This window comes from Vicugna pacos, chromosome 15, assembly GCF_048564905.1.
Source record: "Vicugna pacos chromosome 15, VicPac4, whole genome shotgun sequence".
In the NCBI taxonomy this organism is placed as follows: Eukaryota; Metazoa; Chordata; class Mammalia; order Artiodactyla; family Camelidae; genus Vicugna; species Vicugna pacos.
In genome coordinates, this window is record NC_133001.1 from 38,569,529 (window position 1) to 38,588,868 (window position 19,340).

At 35.3% G+C, this 19,340-nt stretch overlaps 1 protein-coding gene across 2 annotated transcripts in view; it reads right to left on the reverse strand.

The window, feature by feature from the left end:
* The window catches only part of TTC27 (tetratricopeptide repeat domain 27), a 146,196-nt gene that overhangs the window by 109,691 nt on the left and 17,165 nt on the right, over positions 1–19,340 (reverse strand). For both annotated transcript variants that reach the window (XM_006197260.3, XM_072937936.1), the window contains exons 6-9: positions 13,612–13,776; positions 11,633–11,766; positions 4,781–4,893; positions 539–605 (exon numbers count right to left, since the gene is read on the reverse strand). In XM_006197260.3, the coding sequence (XP_006197322.1) occupies positions 539–605; positions 4,781–4,893; positions 11,633–11,766; positions 13,612–13,776 (479 nt within the window). The remainder of the gene's footprint in view (positions 1–538; positions 606–4,780; positions 4,894–11,632; positions 11,767–13,611; positions 13,777–19,340) is intronic.

Sequence of the window (19,340 nt, forward strand, 5' to 3'; positions counted from 1 at the left end):
CCTCCTCCTGACCGCTCACCATTGTGGAAATCTGACAAGCAGCCCACGCTCTCAACACTGCCTCTGATTCTATCACCCATGCTCTCCCAGGTCTGCTCCTCCCTCTCTGACGTCCTCTTCCTTATCTCATCGGTGTAGCATTATCCTCAATTTCAGAAGAAAGAGGTACACACTCTACTGGGTTTGGAGTGAAGATTCAAACTCTTGATCTGTCACTTCATTTATTCTTTCAACAAGTATTTATTTAGTGCCTGTTATGCGCAACACATTGGACCGGTACCTGGGATCAATGAACAAGAAATATTTGCTCACTGCCCTCAAATTCAAGCAAGTACAAAGCAAAATGCTTGTATCTAAATAAGCAGCAAGATATATGCAGCCTGGAAACTAAAATGATGAGTTTTATTTTTTTTTCTCTTTAATTTCCTTAGGTGGCAGTGTTTCAACATGAGCAATCTGAGGCAAGAACACAGCAGAAGCAAAATAACTTACAAGGAAAAAAAAGAAATGAAACGGAAAGGAAAAAGACATTACTCACTGATGTAAATGCCAGCAGCTCCTCTTCAGTTAACTTATGCACTGGGTTATTCTTTTGGAAATTTGTGCTTTAAATTAAAAGAAAAAAAAGCAAATTAATCCCAGAATGCATGTTGTAATGAATGAAGTATGATTTTTAAAAAGTATAATTTTTAAAATTTAAAAAATTTTATATATTTTGAAAGCACATATTTCAATATTAATGTACCATATACAAATGTAGAGATGAGAGTGCCAAAGATAAACACAAAAAAGTAATAAAATGCTAACAAATAAGCTGTGGCTGGTGCACTAATGTCAATGTAACTTCTTTTATAAGGAAAAATGAAATCCAATCTGTGCTACTCCACAAAGAAAATAAAAAGAATTACTATGGCACTGACTCCTATTTATTAAATTTAAACAAAGAAAATTTACTATAACCATGTAACAGGCAAAGATTAAGAGGTTGTCACAGAGGCAGAACAATGGAAATTCGTAGATCCTGCTGATTCAAGTATGACTTGGCCAAATCATTTTGTATAAGAACCACACGCTAACCGATTGCACAACTGGAGCTTCTTGGTCGAATCATTTTGGAAAACAACTGAGCACTGTTTTGTAAAGTGAGCGTGCACATATCCTAACTTCAGTAATCCCAGCCTAGTACGGAGGCCAGAGAAATTCTTAAACAGGTGTACCAGAAGTATACACAAATACCCATAGTAATATGGTGTATAATAGGAAAAACCTGTTAATAATTCAAATGTCCAAAAAAGAAAGTAATAAACTGTAAAGTATTCACCCAATGAAAAGCTATACTGCAAAGTAAACTGCTCCTACGTATAACAACGTGGATGAAACACAACAGTGAAAGAAGAAAGCAAATCACAGAAGACTACATATTGTAAGACAGCATTTTTTATAAAGCTCAAAAAGAAACAAGATGAAGCAACTGACTTAAAGGCATAAAAGACATGTGAGTAAACATATTTTCTCAAAAGCCAAGAAAATGGCAAAACGCAAAACTCGGGACAGTGATTACATTTTAAAGAGAGGCAAGAGGACAGATGGGAAAGAAGCACAGACTGAGCTCATGGTATCTGCAATCTTCTAGGTCTTAAGTTGGGTGGGGGGTTCATTTTATTATTACGCTATGTAACTTACATTTATATGTTACACTAATTATTTTGTATGTAAATATTCCTCATATTAAGAATGAAAAGAAAGTACCACCTCACAAAATAGTACCATGTCCTTGAAATTTTCAATGTTGTTGGAGGATTTTATAATAAGCATAAAATGTTCACATAATAATGGTTAAATGAACATATTTTTACTGTTGGTAAAAAAAAAGAGTGGAAGGGAAGAATTATGAAATCATTTTATGTTGTACACCTGAAATTAATACAATGCTATATCTCAATTTTATCTCAATTAAAAACACATACATACACACAATGCATGCACATACATACTTAGACATTACTGGTTTGACTACACAAAGGAATTATGTATCAATTGGCAAGATGAGCCAATTAACCCCTAAGGTCCTTTCAGTTCTAAGACATGATTCCGATAAGTGAACAAAGTAAATAGATAAGTAGAATAAAAGTCACTCTACAATAAGAACCTCATCCAAAATAGATCAACATTCAACTCTCACATACAAAATTCCAATCCTAACTTCACTGCATAAAGTATATAAAGTGAAATGCTACAGGCTCATTACAAATAATTATGATACAGTAACTCTAACAGGCCACCACAATTCACCATGATTTACTGACTTAGGCTTAGCAGGTATTCCTCTGCAATCTGAAAGTCAGACTGTTCATTCAAAAGGAATTACCATCCCCACTCCAGTTGTCTGAATTACTGAAGGATCACTGTACTTTAAGAAATTCCTCCCCACAATTACTTTACATAAAAGCAATCAGGTATACTGATATATGAGACATGGGACAAGTTCTAGCATGGGGTCTTCAGGTAAAATCAAACTCAAGCAGGAGGCCAGTGAAGAGCAAGAATGAAAGAAAAGGAGCATGAAGCTAGCCCCATGGTCTGGCCAATCCATGATCTGTAAGAATTCACCCTATGTCTCCTTTCCAAACAACCCAGCTTCCCACAATGTCCAAGTCTCCTCTTCATAGGGGCTAATAACCATGGAGATCAGACAGAGATCAGGCAGTATCACAAAACCACTGTTTACAACCCACATAGTAACTCAGTGCACGCGGATCATCAATTCATTGATGTTTTAATCCAGAGGTTTACAAATTGCAGCAGATGCTCCAAGATTCAGAATATAATCAAGTAGTTTCTACCAAACAATGAAGATTTAAATTGCCCATGAAATACATTCAACACTTTTTAACTGTTCTATGTATTGAGATACTACCAAGATCATATTTGGGGACAAAAATAGTATTTGAAGACAAGCATTTTCTAGGTTTTTAGTCCTCTCTCAACTATGAAGTCTAACTGAATATAGCTAAACTTCAACTGAGAGAATGACTAGGAAAACATATATTTGGTTTGATTTAGTTTTCTGATGAGTTGACAATGATGAATTTGCCAAATTATTTTAAGAAATAGCATAAAGGAAAACAGAATTTGAGTCAGTAAAATCTGGATTCAAGCCCTAATTGCTGCACTATAATTCTGAGTGAGTCATTTAGTCATTTGAACCCTGATTTCCCACCTGAAAAGTGACAAAAACAAGAACTTCTAAGATTGTTAGAACATTAATGAGGGCTAATGTGAAAGCACGTGGTATAATTCTGAGCACATAATATTGCTTGCAACTGGTTGCTGTTTATATCATTTACATACTAAGTATCATGAACGAAACAAGTAATTTTTCAGAAGTAAGCATAAATTCTGTCACTGGAATCAAATAATGTGATAGGACAAATGAGCTGGATTTAGAAACAGAATTCTATATGTGTGATCCTTTTTAATCTAACAAAAGAGGACTGTAGAAGCGAATTTAACTTTTGTATAAATAAAAGACTACTGTTAGTGTAAGGAAGATAAAAGCCTATGAGGTGAACACAAAAAGATAAATTCTACTGAGTTAGAAGACAATTTTTTAATAAATGTTCCCTTTCTTAAATTGCTTATTCCTAATTTAACCAGTCTCAATACTGTAACTTTGTGAAACATCCTATTTTGAAAATTGCTAAATCTCCAGATGGGAAATGGGATTTTACGTATTCTAAAAGAACCATGTTAATTAATTACAAAGGTAAAAAGAATAACTTTACATTGGAGAAGCCTGTGTAATCATGTGATCAAAGTTAACATCAACAGTAGTGGAACAAATCTTAATTGTGTTCTACCTGCTGGGAGGCAATAAGAACCACAAAACCTTACTTGTCTGATACCCCTGCTAATGATGTCGAATGTGAATCTAATTATATATATATATTTACATATTCTTTTTATCAGACAAACTCAAACTGAGAGAAACTATACCGAATAACTGGCTTATAAATTTCAAAAGTGTCAAGATCATGAAAGTCAAGCAAAAATGAAGAACTATTCTAGATTGACAGAAACTGAAGCTATATGACAACTAAACGTGACACATATGTTCTAGACTGGATCCTGTGCTATAAAGGAAATTATTGGGACAACTGGCAAAACTTGAAGGAGGTCTGAATATTAAATGATCGCAAAGTGTGGAAGTTAATTTCCTAATTTTGATAGCTGTATTATGGCTATGTACAAAAATTTCTTGTTTGTTGAAAATACACACTATTCAAGGGTGATAGAGTATCATATTGGCAGATTATTCTCGAAAGTTCTTCGCAATGCCTTGCTCTTGCAACTGTTTTCCAAATTTGAAACTATTTCAAAATTGAAAAATAAAACAAAATAAAATGAAAAACTATTTCTACCACACACAAGGTTCTACTGTATTAAAAAATAATTCTATCATTTGAATGTAAATATCCTTAAAGGCCAAAACAGTCACCAATCCTAAATATTTCATTGAGTCTATTCCTAGCTAAGGCTAACCAAAAAAATTTTGTTTATGAGGGAAAAGAGAAGAATAATATACCAACTTACAAGGGATTTCTGAGATTCTTAATTTCGAATCCTTTAATTGGTTGCACAACTATTCTTGATCTTCATAAGCCATTATGAGATTCCCTATTCATCCAGAACTCTCAGGACCTGCTTGAGCAAGGATTTTCACAACACAAGACAACCAGTATGCAAGGAGTTCAAAGCAGCCAAGTAAGTCATTACTTACCAGACTCCAAGGATAACAGCAAGCTCTTCAGCACACAGGTCGGGCATCTGAAACTGTTCGCTATCTGCTAACTTTATCTCATTTAGAACAGTATCATCACTGAGCTCAAGATTCTGGTGGAATATCAAAGAAAATATTCAAAACAAAAATTAAATTTGATTCATTTAACAGACTATATGCAACAGATTGCTAGGAAGGATAACTTATCTTTCTGTTTAAGATTTTACAATGTCTATATATGGTTCATAGGCTGCTTCTTGTGAAACACGTATCTGTGGACAATTTGCTGTGCAGAAATGGAGAACATGCCATCTATACCTCAGGAATGCACTGACAACATCAATATCAGGGAATATCAGCTATCACTGGGGAGGGTATAGCTCAGTGGTAGAGTGCATGCCTATCATGCACGAGGTCTTGGGTTCAGTCACCAGTACTTCCATCAAAAAAATAAATAAGTAAACCTAATTACCTCCCCCTGCAATAAATTAAAATAAGTAAATAATAAATACATAAATAAATAAAATAATAGGGAATATCAGCTATCATTGATTGAGCCTAGTATGCAAAAGTCCCTTTTACTGATGCATCAGGATTCAAAACAAATCGTTCTACTCTGCTTTTAAATCTTAATCCAAAACCTCAATTCCCAACTCCATTTCTCATCAAGATCTAGAATAGGCAAAACAATGAAAAAAGAATAAAACCTGAAGACTTAGAGAACTTGATAAAGTACTTAATTTCAAGAATTACTACAAAGCCAAGACAGTGTGCTACTGGCAACAAAGACAGACATCTAGATGAAAGAAACAGAAAGTAGTCCAAATTTTAAACCCATATTATATGGTCAGTTGATTTCAACAAGGCGCCTAGCTGCTTCAACAGAGGAAAGTCTTTTCAATAAATGGTGTTAGAACAACTGGATATCCATTTGGGGGAAAAGTGGCCCTCCACCCTTATCTCATACTGTACACAAAAATTAAATCAAAATTGATCACAGACCTTAATGTGGAAGCGAATACTAAAAAACTTCCAGGAAAAAAATCATAGGAGAAAAAGCTTTGCAACTTTGGGATAGGCAGACTATCCTTAATCAGGACACCAAAAACCTGAACCATCAAAGAAAAACTTAATACAGTGGACTTCATCAAATTAAAAACTTCTGCTCTTTGAAGACATCATTAAGGAAATGAAAAGCCAACCTCTAAACTCAGAGAACATGTTCACAAAACAAAGATCTGAAAAAAGGTTTGTATTCAGAATATGGAATTACAACTTAATAATGAGAAGATAAACAACACAATATAAAAATGGACAAAAGATATGTACAGACACTTCATAAAAGAATGGCCAATAAGCACAGAAAAAGATTCTCAAAACAGTAGTTAACAGGGAAATACCAATTAAAATTAGAATTAACTAGTACACACACTTTAGATAAAATTTAAAAGACTGATAATAGTAAATATTGACAAGGATCTGGAACAATTAGAACTTTAATATATTTCTGGGTAAAATGCAAAATGGTACAACCACAGAAAACAGATTGCTAGTTTCTTACAATAGCTATCAGTTCCACTCCTAAATAGTTACCCATGAGAAACAAAGACATGTATGTAAGTGTTCACAGCAGTTTTATCTGTAACAGCCCCAAACTGGAAACAATCTAAATGTCTGTCAACAGGTAAACAGATTAAAAAGAAAAATTATGCTATCTCCATTTAATGGAATTCTAATCAGCAAGAAAAAGGAAGGACTGACACATGCAACCACATAGATATATCTCAAAAACAACATGCTGAGCAAAAGAGGCCAGATACAGAAGAGTACATACTGTATGGTTCCATTCACATGAAATTCTAGAAAAGGCAAACTATCTATAGTCACAGAAAGCAGATCACTGACTGTTTAGGACCAGAAGGGGTGGGGGATTAATTGCAAAGGGTAGGATGGAACTTTCTAGGGTAAGGAAATGTATCCTGATTGTAATGGTTGGGTGTATGTATTTGCCAAACTCATCAAATTGTATGATTAAAATGGGTCAATTTTTCTGTGTATAAGTTACATCTCAATAAAATAGACTTAAAAAAATGACTCATCAAAAACAGTAAAATCACAATGAGATACACGACACATACACTCACAAGAATAGCGAAAAATTTTTAAACTGATCACACCAAGCACTGGCAATGATGTAGAGCAATTGTGCTCTCATATATTGAGGGTGGAAATGTAAAATGGTACAACCACTTTGGGAAACAGTTGGCAGTTTCTCAACAAGCTAAAATCACACTTACCACACAGCCTAACCATTCCATTCCTTGGCATTTACCCATGATAATTAAAAACATAAGCCGCGTGAAGACTTACACATAAGTGTTCCAAGCAACTTTATTTATAATAGCCAAAAACTCTAAATGGCTCAATGGTCTACCAACAGACAAATTGTGTCTACCAAACAACACACTGTGGCTTATCCATACAACGAAATAATACTCAGCAATAAACAGGAGCTAACTGTTAGAATCAAAATATAGATGAATCTCAAAACACTATGCTAAGTGAAAGAACACAGACACAGAAGAGTGATACTATATGATTCCATTTACTTAAAATTCTAGAAAAAACAGCTGTAATCTGTGACAGAAAGCAGACCAGTGGGAGGGAAAGTGACCGACTGCAAAGTAGTATGAGTGGACTTTTTGACATAATGGAAATGCTTCTATATTTTTATAACAGTGGTGGTTACATGAACCTATTTGTGAAAACACTTAAAATAGGTAATTTTATTTTATGTAAATTATTCCTCAATAACCTTGATCTAAGTTTTTTTTCTCTTATTCAATAAAAGTAGCTAAAACTAGGAAGACTTTGGATGGAGGTGGGCAGAGCCTCCCAGCCTTCCCCTTCAGAAGGCTAGAAACTGTCTATGGCTAAGAGGACAACCTCTTAACTGATAATCTCCTAACTGCTAAGCAGTTAACCTGCCCAAATCATAGTCTAAAGGAACAACTCCCCTTGTCCATCCTCAGATTCATCCTAACTGGAGACCTAGCTCTATCTATAAGGTTTTGAGAAGAGTACAGCAACCTCCAAAAACTTCGGATGGCAGGAACACAGAACTTTAGGCTCAGGATCCACTGAAAAAGTGCCTCTTCCTCCCTGACCAGCACAACTTCAAACAGCAGGGCTAGCAGGTACACAGCGCACCCTGGTGGCCAACTTTTTTCTAAACAGGCCTTTCATAATTTTAAATTAGAGCTACATGGTATATAATTTTAAATCATCTAATAGCCACACTTTAAAAAGCAAAATAATAATAATAATAATAATAATAATAATAATAATAATAATAATAATAATAATAATAATAATAAAATAATTTAACCTAATACATCAAGAATATTATCGTTGTAACACGTATCAATATAAAATTATTAATTAAGATACTATACATTCGTTTTTTCGTACAGAGTTCATGAAATCCTGTCCATACTGGACAGTTCAGCTGTAAAGGATCCAAAACTCTCACCTTTTCACATCCTGATGGGGGAGTGTATCGACCTGCCTACTAATATCCAATGTTTAATAACACATTTGCAAAGCACTTTTACAGATCTAATCTGATCCTCTAAGAATGTGTGATGTGGGAAAGGCAAATGAGGAAACAGAATATAGTAACTTTCCCAGGTTGTCACCCAGGCTAGACAATAAAGATGTGACAGGGACCCAAGTGTCATAGCCTGGGAATCCCTCCTCTCCCCCACAGAAGACCTGAGACAGGTCAGCATTATCAACAAGGTACTATTTACTTGTCAGATACAAACTGGTGATCAAAACAGGTTTGATCTCCATTCAAGAGTCTCTACATTCCATAAGTTTAAAAGGGAATAATCACCAGTGGTATTAAATGTTTACTAAACACTAATGCTGAAATATTTATGAAATTTTCTCTGAGTTTCAGATTTTTCTTAATTTGGAATGTTCTAATAAGTTACTTAGCATTTTTATCAACACATAGGAAAAACTGTACCAATCTTTCCCTCTTGACTTTTATTAAAATAAAAAACTATTGTGATAAAAAAAGGTGCTCTATGTTCCTATTCAGCTCTTTTTGAAATTAAAATGTCTGCTGCAGTATCTACTTACCTATCTGTTCTACAAGCCCCAAACTGCTGTTCTACTTTCGTTCCATTCCAACCTCCTAACATTCTACTGAATCAAGAAATTAGCTACAGTCCTTCTCACCTCGTCTAGCAATGCCTGTGATATTGTTATCATGTATCCATCATAGATCTGTTTCTCCTTTTAGTGTTGCCCTTGCTGTGTAATAAATACTGTACCTAGACCATCAAATGAAAGCCTGAAACTACACAAGCGTGGACTTTTGGACAGACTTAGATTTTGCACTTAACTTTTTACAATCTTACAGTAGAGACCAGTCACATAAGACACACATCTGGATTGTCTTATGTTACTGAATTTTTCTTGTCTAAATATCCTTGACATTTCAGTTGTCAAAAATGAAAACTGGTATTTCAGATCTGTTTTCTGAAATTTTTTAAGCTAAAATCACATGCAAGAATTGACTTTGAAGCTACTTATTTTGACACTCTTTAGGTCTTAGGTCTATATAAAAGCAGCAAACCAACGAGCACTGCATTTGGGATATTTAGTTTTATCTTTAGTTAAACACCACCCAGTTGTATTCTTTACACCATCTAATGTATGATACACTAAGGTAGAATGTATAATTTTGCAATCTTTATTTCCCTTTGCATTCACTTTAAGCATCTTAATAAATTGCTGTATTGTGCTTAAGGTAGAAAGAAGAAAAAGAAAAAAGAAAATGAGCACATAATTTATTTCCAATTGGTGGGACACACCACATTCAGCTTTTAATGTATGTTTCTTATCAGTGATGCTGATCAGGTGTTTGTGTTTTCTGTGACTATACAATTTTAATTTACTCTCCCTCCTCACACCACGTCCCCATGATCAAACAATAAAGAACAGAGACTGTGCCTTTGGCACGTTGGGGTTGCTCATAATTGTTGGCTTATTAAATCCTGAAGTCTAATAGCCTTAGGCTGTGTAATTCCTCATTAATAACAGATTAAAAATCTAGGAAGGCCCAAAGGGAAACATGTTCCTCACTGGCAATAAAATTACTGTATTTCCTCAACTCTAAGATATACATTTCCACATTGTATCACTTCTAATCAGGATATATTTCATAATCACTGTAATTGGTATAATAGTGTTCCTTTTCTCCTAAAGAGTAGTTATTAAACAGATGGTGTGTTTTATAATCTAATAGAATCTTTGACATAAGGAAATATGGTATGTAACTAACCAAGCAAATCAATCTTCCATCCCTGAGTACCTACCCATACTTACATCACACAATTTATACTTTCCACCTTGAATTAATGAAGATCATAAGATTATTTGAATGTATTTTATTTCAAATATGAGAGATGACATAATTTCTGTATTAAACTGTACATCATTTTTATACAGTCCCTGTAATATCATCGTATCCTGTTTATGAGCACAGGAGATAGTTTTCAGTAGGAGAAAAAAAAAACAATTAACAACAATGAATTACTGAATTAAATGCTTGGACTCCAGGAATAAATCTCTTTTCATTGATGCTGTTCTATGGCCTAAAAACCAGGCTTCTGACAGTTAATCTAAGACGTAGGGAGGGACTTGGATTACATCAAAAGCTGAAGGAGGAGGTCTGGTGCCTATAAGGAAGAAATGGAGGAGGGAAGCAGGTATCAACAGTTCCCTGACCTGCATCAACACGGCAGCACGAATGCTCGTTCAGCTATGGCTCTCCAACTTCAGGAGGTACAGGCTGTGCCTTAAGCAGTCTTATCCCTGAGTTTCTCCACCTTTCCTTCCATCCTTCCTTCCTTCTCCTCCTAGAATCAATAGCTGCCCCCTTCCCCTGTCCCCCTGAAGTGATCACAAAAGCAAACAACAGAGAACCTGGAAAGAGCCCAGGAAGTACATAATACCTCATCACAGGCCTCCTCCGGACTCCCTACTGCCGCTGCTCTTTTTCCCCATCTCCCCAGCCCCGGCCCTTGGCGCTATGCTCAGTACAGAACAGAATGCTGCTGTTCTATGCACCACATAAATTTGTTTGCAGGCTTTGGAATGAAGAGCAGCAAAACATGGGCTTTAAGGGGAGTAACCTCAACCAAAGAACCAGCAAAAATGCTGGTTTGGGGTCTCTGGGATAAGAAACTATAAATGCTAATTGCCTCCATGAAAGTGGATGGAAAGGCCTATGGGTAGGTAAATTGACCAAGAGCCATAAATTTAAGCTACAAGAAAATGTATTAGTCAAGCCAAGAAAACATACTAAGGCAGCAACTAGCCTAGTAATGACAGTAACTAAAGGCAGACCAGAAAACTGGTAAGAAAAAAAAAAAAGGAATTCTGATCATCTGTTTACATATTTTGAAGAAGCCCAAGAAATTTCAAGTCTCTTAATGTTCAAAAATATCAACAGAAGGCAAAAAAAATGGTAGCTGCTAGAAAAATTAATCTCTACTCAGTCTGCCTTTTGGATTTTTTTCCAAGGCCATAATACGCAACATTATTAATTCATACTTACTGAAGTCTAGAAAAACAACATTTTATTTCTATTTAAGGGTAAAAACAGTTTAAACATGGGTTCTGTTTGGGGGTTTTTCTTTGCCCCCAGCCACCTTGTAAAAGCTCAGGAAGGGTCCAAAGAAGCCTCTTCCCACCCCATCCAACGTTTCTATGAAACTCACCCATGGAAACCGTTAGATCTGCATACTAATTTAAATAACCTATGATCCTACTCACCTTGGTTAAATGTTCCTGAGGAGTGGGTGCTGGACTGAATTCACAATTTGAAAAGACATCTCCTTCCCTTCTTACATCTAGAATAAGTTGTGCCACATAATTTTCCTGGAAACGTGTCCTTTTTCCCAAAGCACCTGAAAACATATATATTAAATTATATCTATTAACTTGTCAATCAGATCTACTGTACAATCATAAAGAGTAGCATTTTCAGAGTGCTTTAGAATTTATAAGGTGTTTTTCCCATTTCAAGTAAAAGAATGAAGCCCAGTGATGACTTTAAAGTGCCTTTTTATAAAATTACAGAGCCAGTAAACTATAGGGCCAGCACTCAAACCCGGGACTTCTGCCACTAGATCCCACTAGAAATATTATCATCTCCGTGTAACAGACAAACAAATGTAAGTTCTGAAGGGTAGTCACTTGCTCAAGATCACAAGTTTTCAGTGTCAGAGCCAGAGTTTACAGTCAGGGACTTTAGGTTCTAAATCCCACAGTCTTTCTATTACACTATCTAGCTCCACATAAGACCAACTTTTTTTTTTCATTTTGTATCTGAAAGAACTTGCAGAACGGCATTAAGTGAAGCAAGAGCTCTGACATCTATTCTCTGGTGAGAGATTACAAAGACCCTTGATTACAAAGACCAGTCTAAGGAGTCTGGATTTTATCCTGCAGTGAGTCTGGCTCTACGTAATACAGCAACCTTTTAAACATGCTGTACCAAAAATAGCTATTGAGATGGTCTAACACAGCTTACTTTTTTCTAGTAAGGCTACAGCTGAATGGAAAAAAATACTAATCTGATTTTCATTTTATATTTGTGAGCACACCTATATTTTTAACTTGGACAAAAAACAGGAAGAACTAGCTAGTAAATACACCAACAGCTAAAGCTGACTATACAGGGTACTATGCTATTAGTTTTTTAACTTATCAAAAAAAAAAAAAGTCTCTTAAGACCAAAACATTTAAAAACATCATCTCTGAAACTAACCTCACAATTTATAGTACATATCACTATATGCTCAAATATAAGACTCCAATTCACACATGGCCATTGTTCCAAAAGTTGTACGTTGGATATTTAATAATTTTCCCCACACAAATAATGTAATAAAAGGTGGCCAAGATCCCAGATGAGGTCACAAAGCATAATTATCTCATAATATAGCTGAAGGACTTTACTGACAGGACTAGCTCAATAAGCAGAGTTTGGGGACTAAGAACGAGCCTTAGAGATCACTGAGGCCTAGCCTCCGGAGGGTCAGTGACAAACAGCATCAATCACTTCAACAGTCACAGAGCCCAGGTTCAACAGGTACAAGTGGTGTGACCAGTTGACGATGTCTGACTTTCATTAACGTCTTCAATGTTGAATGCCAATTATATTGTGAGACTAGGGACAGAGCAATACATTAAAAGAAAACCAATGCTTCTTATTTGATATTCAGAAGAAACACAGATTTTAGGAAAAATTCTGTAATTTATTTATTCTTCCAAAAAATATTTATTGAGTGCCTACTGTCTGCCAGATAGTGTTCTAAGACAATAAAGAAACATCGAAACAAAATGGTTCAAAATTTCTGTTCTTAAGGAATACAAAAAAGACAGGATGGAAGCCATAGTGGGTATTTACAAGAAAGGGCAATGTAGAGAGGCCAGACTAAACTTGAGAATCAGGAGGGGCCTTGGGAGGCCCACATCCACAACCAAATGGGCAAAGTTCATTTGTGTACTGCCATATATTACTAACATGTGTCTTACGGAATTAGAAAATAAATGGGCATCTTCAGGAAGAAAGAAAATACAAAATTTCATTTTTGTTCTAAAACTATGAACTCTAAAAATAAAAATTTCAAATCCATTTTTGTAAAGCAGAGAACATAGAAAATCAAATACAGCCAAACTGCCAATATACATATTAGTTTTACCATAAAAATAAGTCAATTATTTACAAAAGGTAAAAAAAATCTTACCTGCCAAATCAATTTGTAATCGGCTGATGTCTTTAGCAATATCGAACTGATCTTTAGCTTTTTTATATTCATAATAATATAAAAATACATATGCACATTCCAGATGGAACTGAATAGCCAAATATCGACCTGAATCATCTACAAACAGATTCTCTAGTTTCATCACTGCAAGACAAAAGATGAAACATTAAAATCTCTGATAATAATAATAAGTATATATATATATGTATGTATGTTCATGTATAACTGAAAAATTGTGCTCTACACTGGAATTTGACACAACATTGTAAAATGACTATAACTCAATAAAAAATGTTTAAAAAAAAGAATAAAAATGTATTAATAAGTAAAATGTTGGGTCCATAATACGTGAAGTGTATATACTACACAGTTCCTGCTCTTACAGAATTTCAAATCTGGAAGATAAGGAACACATATAACAATAGTATACAGCAAGCATTCTCTGAGCACTTATATGTTCCACGCTTGAAGCTAAGGGTATTACATACATTATCTCCTTTATTCCACACAATCCTAGGAGATATGATTCATGACCCTGCTGTTTCTTATTTTAGAGTTCTTCTCTTAATCATGATATAAAAAAATATGGTAACACAAGGTGATAAGACAATGTACCAAATGAATCCGCAAAGATTTAAACAATATGAAAATCTAATGGAGAGGAGATCTATTTACAGTTTTCCACATAAAGAATGTCGAAATTCTCCCTTAAAAGAAGAAACAGATATATATCCATATATATCTAAGACAATATGAGTATCAAATAGAGAATGAGTAAGTATTGGTTTAGCAGTCAGATTCTAATTTATTTCTCTAAATACCTGAGATGAAAAGATGGGAGGGTAACAGCCTAGTAACATGGTAACTGAAATGAGATGACTGTCAATACTAATTACATATACAAAAGGGGTTACTTGGCATTCACCAAGGAGGTATCCAGCAGGTCACTTCATCCATCCCTCCATAACATCCCTGCCAAACTATTCCTCACAAATGATGCCAGTGACAAGGTCAGTATTTCCTAAAGCAGTTCACAAGAATGAAAGCATAATGAATGAAGGGATGATACACTTACACTGTTCAAAGATTGAGAATCAGTTTTCTATCATTTAAGCTGAAAGGGAAGTGATATTGACTGCACGCCTCCTCTGCTTAGCACTGGGGGTTTTACATGTTGTGTTAATTCTCACAGGGCTGATATTAACCCCATTTAATTCACTAGAAAACTGAGCTTGGACAGCTTATTGACTAGTCACCTCAGTTTGACTAGTTATATGGCAAAGCCAGAATTTGAATTCAAACTTGTTGGGAAAAGGGGAGGAGGGAGTTGGCAGAGGAAGGACAAAGGTGTTGAGACGATGTTACAAAACCTAATCTACTTTATCACCTCATAATCTGAGAGAAACCTATAGCTACGAAACAGACATTCTTTGTCTCACTGTGAACTGAAATTAAAATGAAAGAAAGAGAACGTTTTTCTATATACTACCAGGCTTTAATGAAGAGACTAAATCAATATGTACATATCTTACTTCAAAAGGCAGATGGGCATCCAAATGTGAACTTCTCACTGTGAAAATCCTTCCACAGATTTCCTCCATGCAAACCAAACTCAAGAAAAGCTGGATCTGATGATACTCAATACTATCAGTGAGCACTTCTTCTTTTTAGAGTTTCTTTTCTTCTGTCTGCCCATTTTTCCTGAGTATCTAGCCATCACTTGCAGAAATATAACCTCCTATGATCTTAGCACAATTCGCAAGTGACAATGACAGTAATCTTCTCTAAAGGTTCTGGATGCAAACATATATTAAGGGATGTGATGCTGGGCCAAGGTTTTTTAACATCCTCTCTCAAATATCACAAAATGGTCATTTCTGTATTTAAGGAGATCTGCTATGTTGTGATTGCTCATAAAGGTCTAAAGAAGACTGTCAAATTTAAACTGTTCTGATAACATGTAAGTCACATAAATGCCCAAGGCCAGATGTCTGTATCTCTCTTCCCTTCTACCTACCACTTACCTACCTACCGCACATATATGTAAGTATACGTGTGTGTGTGTGAATCTGTGTGTGAATATATACTTATACACACACACACATATTAGTACAATTAGTTTTGATCTTGTACTTCAGTGCTTTTTCTGCATTTCTTATGTGTTCAAGGTCAAAGATTGTCAGAAAAGTCAGGAGATAGATACTAATTTTTTTTTTTAAGAATTAGTTTAATCTTTAGATTCTAACAGCATGACTGATTACTCTCTCAACAACACTTTTAAGAAGTTGGATTTAAAATTTTTAATATATTTTTGGGTTAATGATTGTGCAGGAAACAAAATAAGGAATACTCAAAGAGCAAAAACTAAAGGAAAACTACAACCTTAGGAATTAAGCACATATTCTGCCGTATTCTGCCCTGAAGCTACCTACCAAACCCTTGGGGACCTTAAAATCCTATTCTGATGGCTGCAAGGAGCACTGAAGACAAAAGATGAGGCCTGGACCCTAAAATCTGAAGTACAGGATTGCTCAATTTCTTAAATATATAGGATATTCATGAACAAAACTGATCAAATATGCCCTAGCTAAAGCCATTTAGCTGATTTCCATGGCTCTTCAGATAACAACAAAATTCCTAAGCACGCCCTCTCATGTCCTACCCAGTCCTGGACCTCCATCTCCCACACTGTCCTCTCTGCTCCAATCACAATGACCTTACTTCAGATTCTCAGACCATCTCGCTCATGCCACACAGCCTTTAATGGTTCACATAGGCACTTTCTTCTGGCATCAAAGTCTCCAAAGTCAGCTGTGTATCAAGACTAACTTGTTGCTCACTTACAAGATACTGCTTATCTTCACTTATTATAGGCCCCAAATCCCTTATCTGCAACACTGAGATCAAATAAATCCCTGCAAACCTAAAGTGTATTTGCAGTTTTTTTTAGGGGTAAAAGATCTGAACTGACCTCATTTGGCAGCAAAATTTGACATGAACGGTTGGGTAGAACTAGCCCTCCAGAAGGTAGCAAAGGATAGAGGAAATAAGAGTGCAAGTAAGATAAGGAATATAAGCTTTTGCTGCTTAGGGGAACCTGGGGCTCCTGTTCGCTTCAGCTAATTTTTAAAGCCTACCTTCTAGGATTAAAATATGGCAGAAGATTGAAAATAGTCCAAAGGTCTCACATCTATCAACAGAAGACCAGGTGAATAAACTATAAAACACTCATATACTGGAATACTAGACAGTTGTTAAAGCAAAATGATCTTCAGGATATATTAAGTAAAGCAAAGTGTCAGTGTGTGCATATATCTCTGTGTATATTATATTTTGTAAATGTTAAAAAAAAAAAGGAAAGGAGAAAACCAAAAGGCAAAAACACTAGAAAAATAAACCAAGAATTAATAAAACCATTAGCTAATAAAGGGAAAGAGAGAGAAGAGAGTAAAAGGGAAACAGAGATGGATGGAAAACTTCTTGAACAGCCCTTGTTACAGAGTTTTGGCTCTGGAATCATGTAATTGCTTTATATATTCCAAAAATAAATCAAGAAGAAAAAAGCAATACCTAAAAATTGAAAACTAATGGAAAAATAAAATTCTAACTATATAACAAGTTACTGACAAGGGAAAGAATTATTTCAATTGTCTTTAAAACATTTTGACTTAGAGCACAGTACACATCCTTAATGTAATATATTCTAAGGGCAAATAGAGCAGGAAAGAAAGAACAGAGCTTTATTCAATTGTCTTATTATAAGTAGGAATGCTGGCATTGTTTTGAAACTTTTATATACACAATAAAGCAAGTAAGTAATTATGTTTATACTGTTAGGAATAAGATTTTCAGTTTAAGAAAATAAGGAGATATATATATGAAATTAAAGATACTGACACACTGAAAGGTTAAATTTTAATTGGAGCTCCTTGATCAAGGTCAGGGACTTGGCAAGCAGTTTGCTGGATCCTGGTCTAAATGGGGATTCAACCAGCATGTTTGCCAGGAGCAAAGCCTCCAAAAGGGCCTCAGTGGAGTGCACGCCTAAGTTGGAGACATGAGTTATGCTTTCCCCAAACCAGAACTAGTGACTTGACCAAAGACTCAGCCAGCATGTTTGCAAGATCCAGGGCTCACTCAGGGGGTTTGCTGAGGCTGGGGATCAGTCAGAGACTAGAGCATGTTTGCTGGGGCTGGGGTCTGACTCAACAGGTGTGCTCAACAGGGCCAGGGATTTAACCAATAGATTCAGGTCAATGATGAAGTCCTGTGCTCTGTCAGGTCAGGGCCAAGGGAGCAGACTGCACGGTAGAGGCTAGAGTTGAAGAGACAGTCTGCATGGCTGGGAGATTGATTACACACAGGAAGACTGTACAAGTTCTTATAATGAGGTTAATGGGGAGCTTGATTTTTCACTGTCAAAGAAGGGAGTTACAAATTTGGAAGAGAGAAGACTAAAATAAACCCTGTGATACTGAACTGGAATTGGAAATGATGTAAATCCATGGTTTTTAATACATACAGAAATAGACACAGACGTACACAAGTACTTATATATACACATATTCATACTTTCTAGCTATGTCTGTTGAAAGACTTTAAAAGGAACCAGAGCTCCTTGGAGTAATTACTGATTCCAGGGCTGGAGCAAGTAAACACAAAATGAGGCTAAAACATCTTCTTATGTCAGAAAATAAAGTGCTCAAAGATATGTGGAAAGAGCACAGAAGCCAATTTGAACAAACTCCCACTGGCCAAATCTGGGATAATCTGATCATCAATATAATTAGAGTAACAAATAATAATCTACTGAATGAATTAGGAATCTGTGAGCTCATACTAATATCAATTTATAAATGCATAATTTTAAAGTTTAGTGTGGAATAGGAGATTTACACAGTCTCTATGTACATCACCATAAAACACTAATTAATTATAAAAAATAAAAATCAAAAACTGGAAGCAACCCAAATTTCCATCAACAGATGAATGGACAAACTGGTATTTCCATATGATGGAACACTACTCAGCAATCAAAAGGAATGAACTATTGTTATATGTCACAATATGGATGAGTCAAAATAATTATGCTGAGTGAAAGAAGCCAGGTCCCCTGCCAAAAAAAACCCCAAAAAAGACAGAGAGAGAGAGTAGACTGTATGAATCCATTTTTATAAAATTCTAGGAAATGGAAATTTATATATAGTGACAGAAGGCAAACCAGTGCTGGCCTGAAGAGGCCACAAGGAAGCTTTTGAGGGCAAAGTATATGTTCATTATTTCAACTGTGATGGTTTCATGGGTGTAAACATACACCCAAGCTTTACAAATTGGACTTTGTAAGTATGGTTAGTTTAGTGTATGTTAATTATATCTCAATAAAAAAAGTTGTTTTTGAAATAAAAATACAAATAAAGAGAAAATGGATAACTCTGTAGTAAAGAAGACTCACAAAAACCACCTTAATCAAGTGACCAAAGTATCACCAGTAATGGGATAAATTGAAATCATATGCCATCTGCTAGGATGCAATGAGAAAGATACAGCATGACTTCTGTGACAGTCCTGGATTGAAAGAGACTAAACCTAACACTTGATTCTGGACTGGATCATTTTGCTATAAAGGACATTTTGGGGATGACTGGCAAATCTTGAATGGCAGTAATTAAATGTGAGTAATGTTATCAATGTTAATTTCCTAACATTGA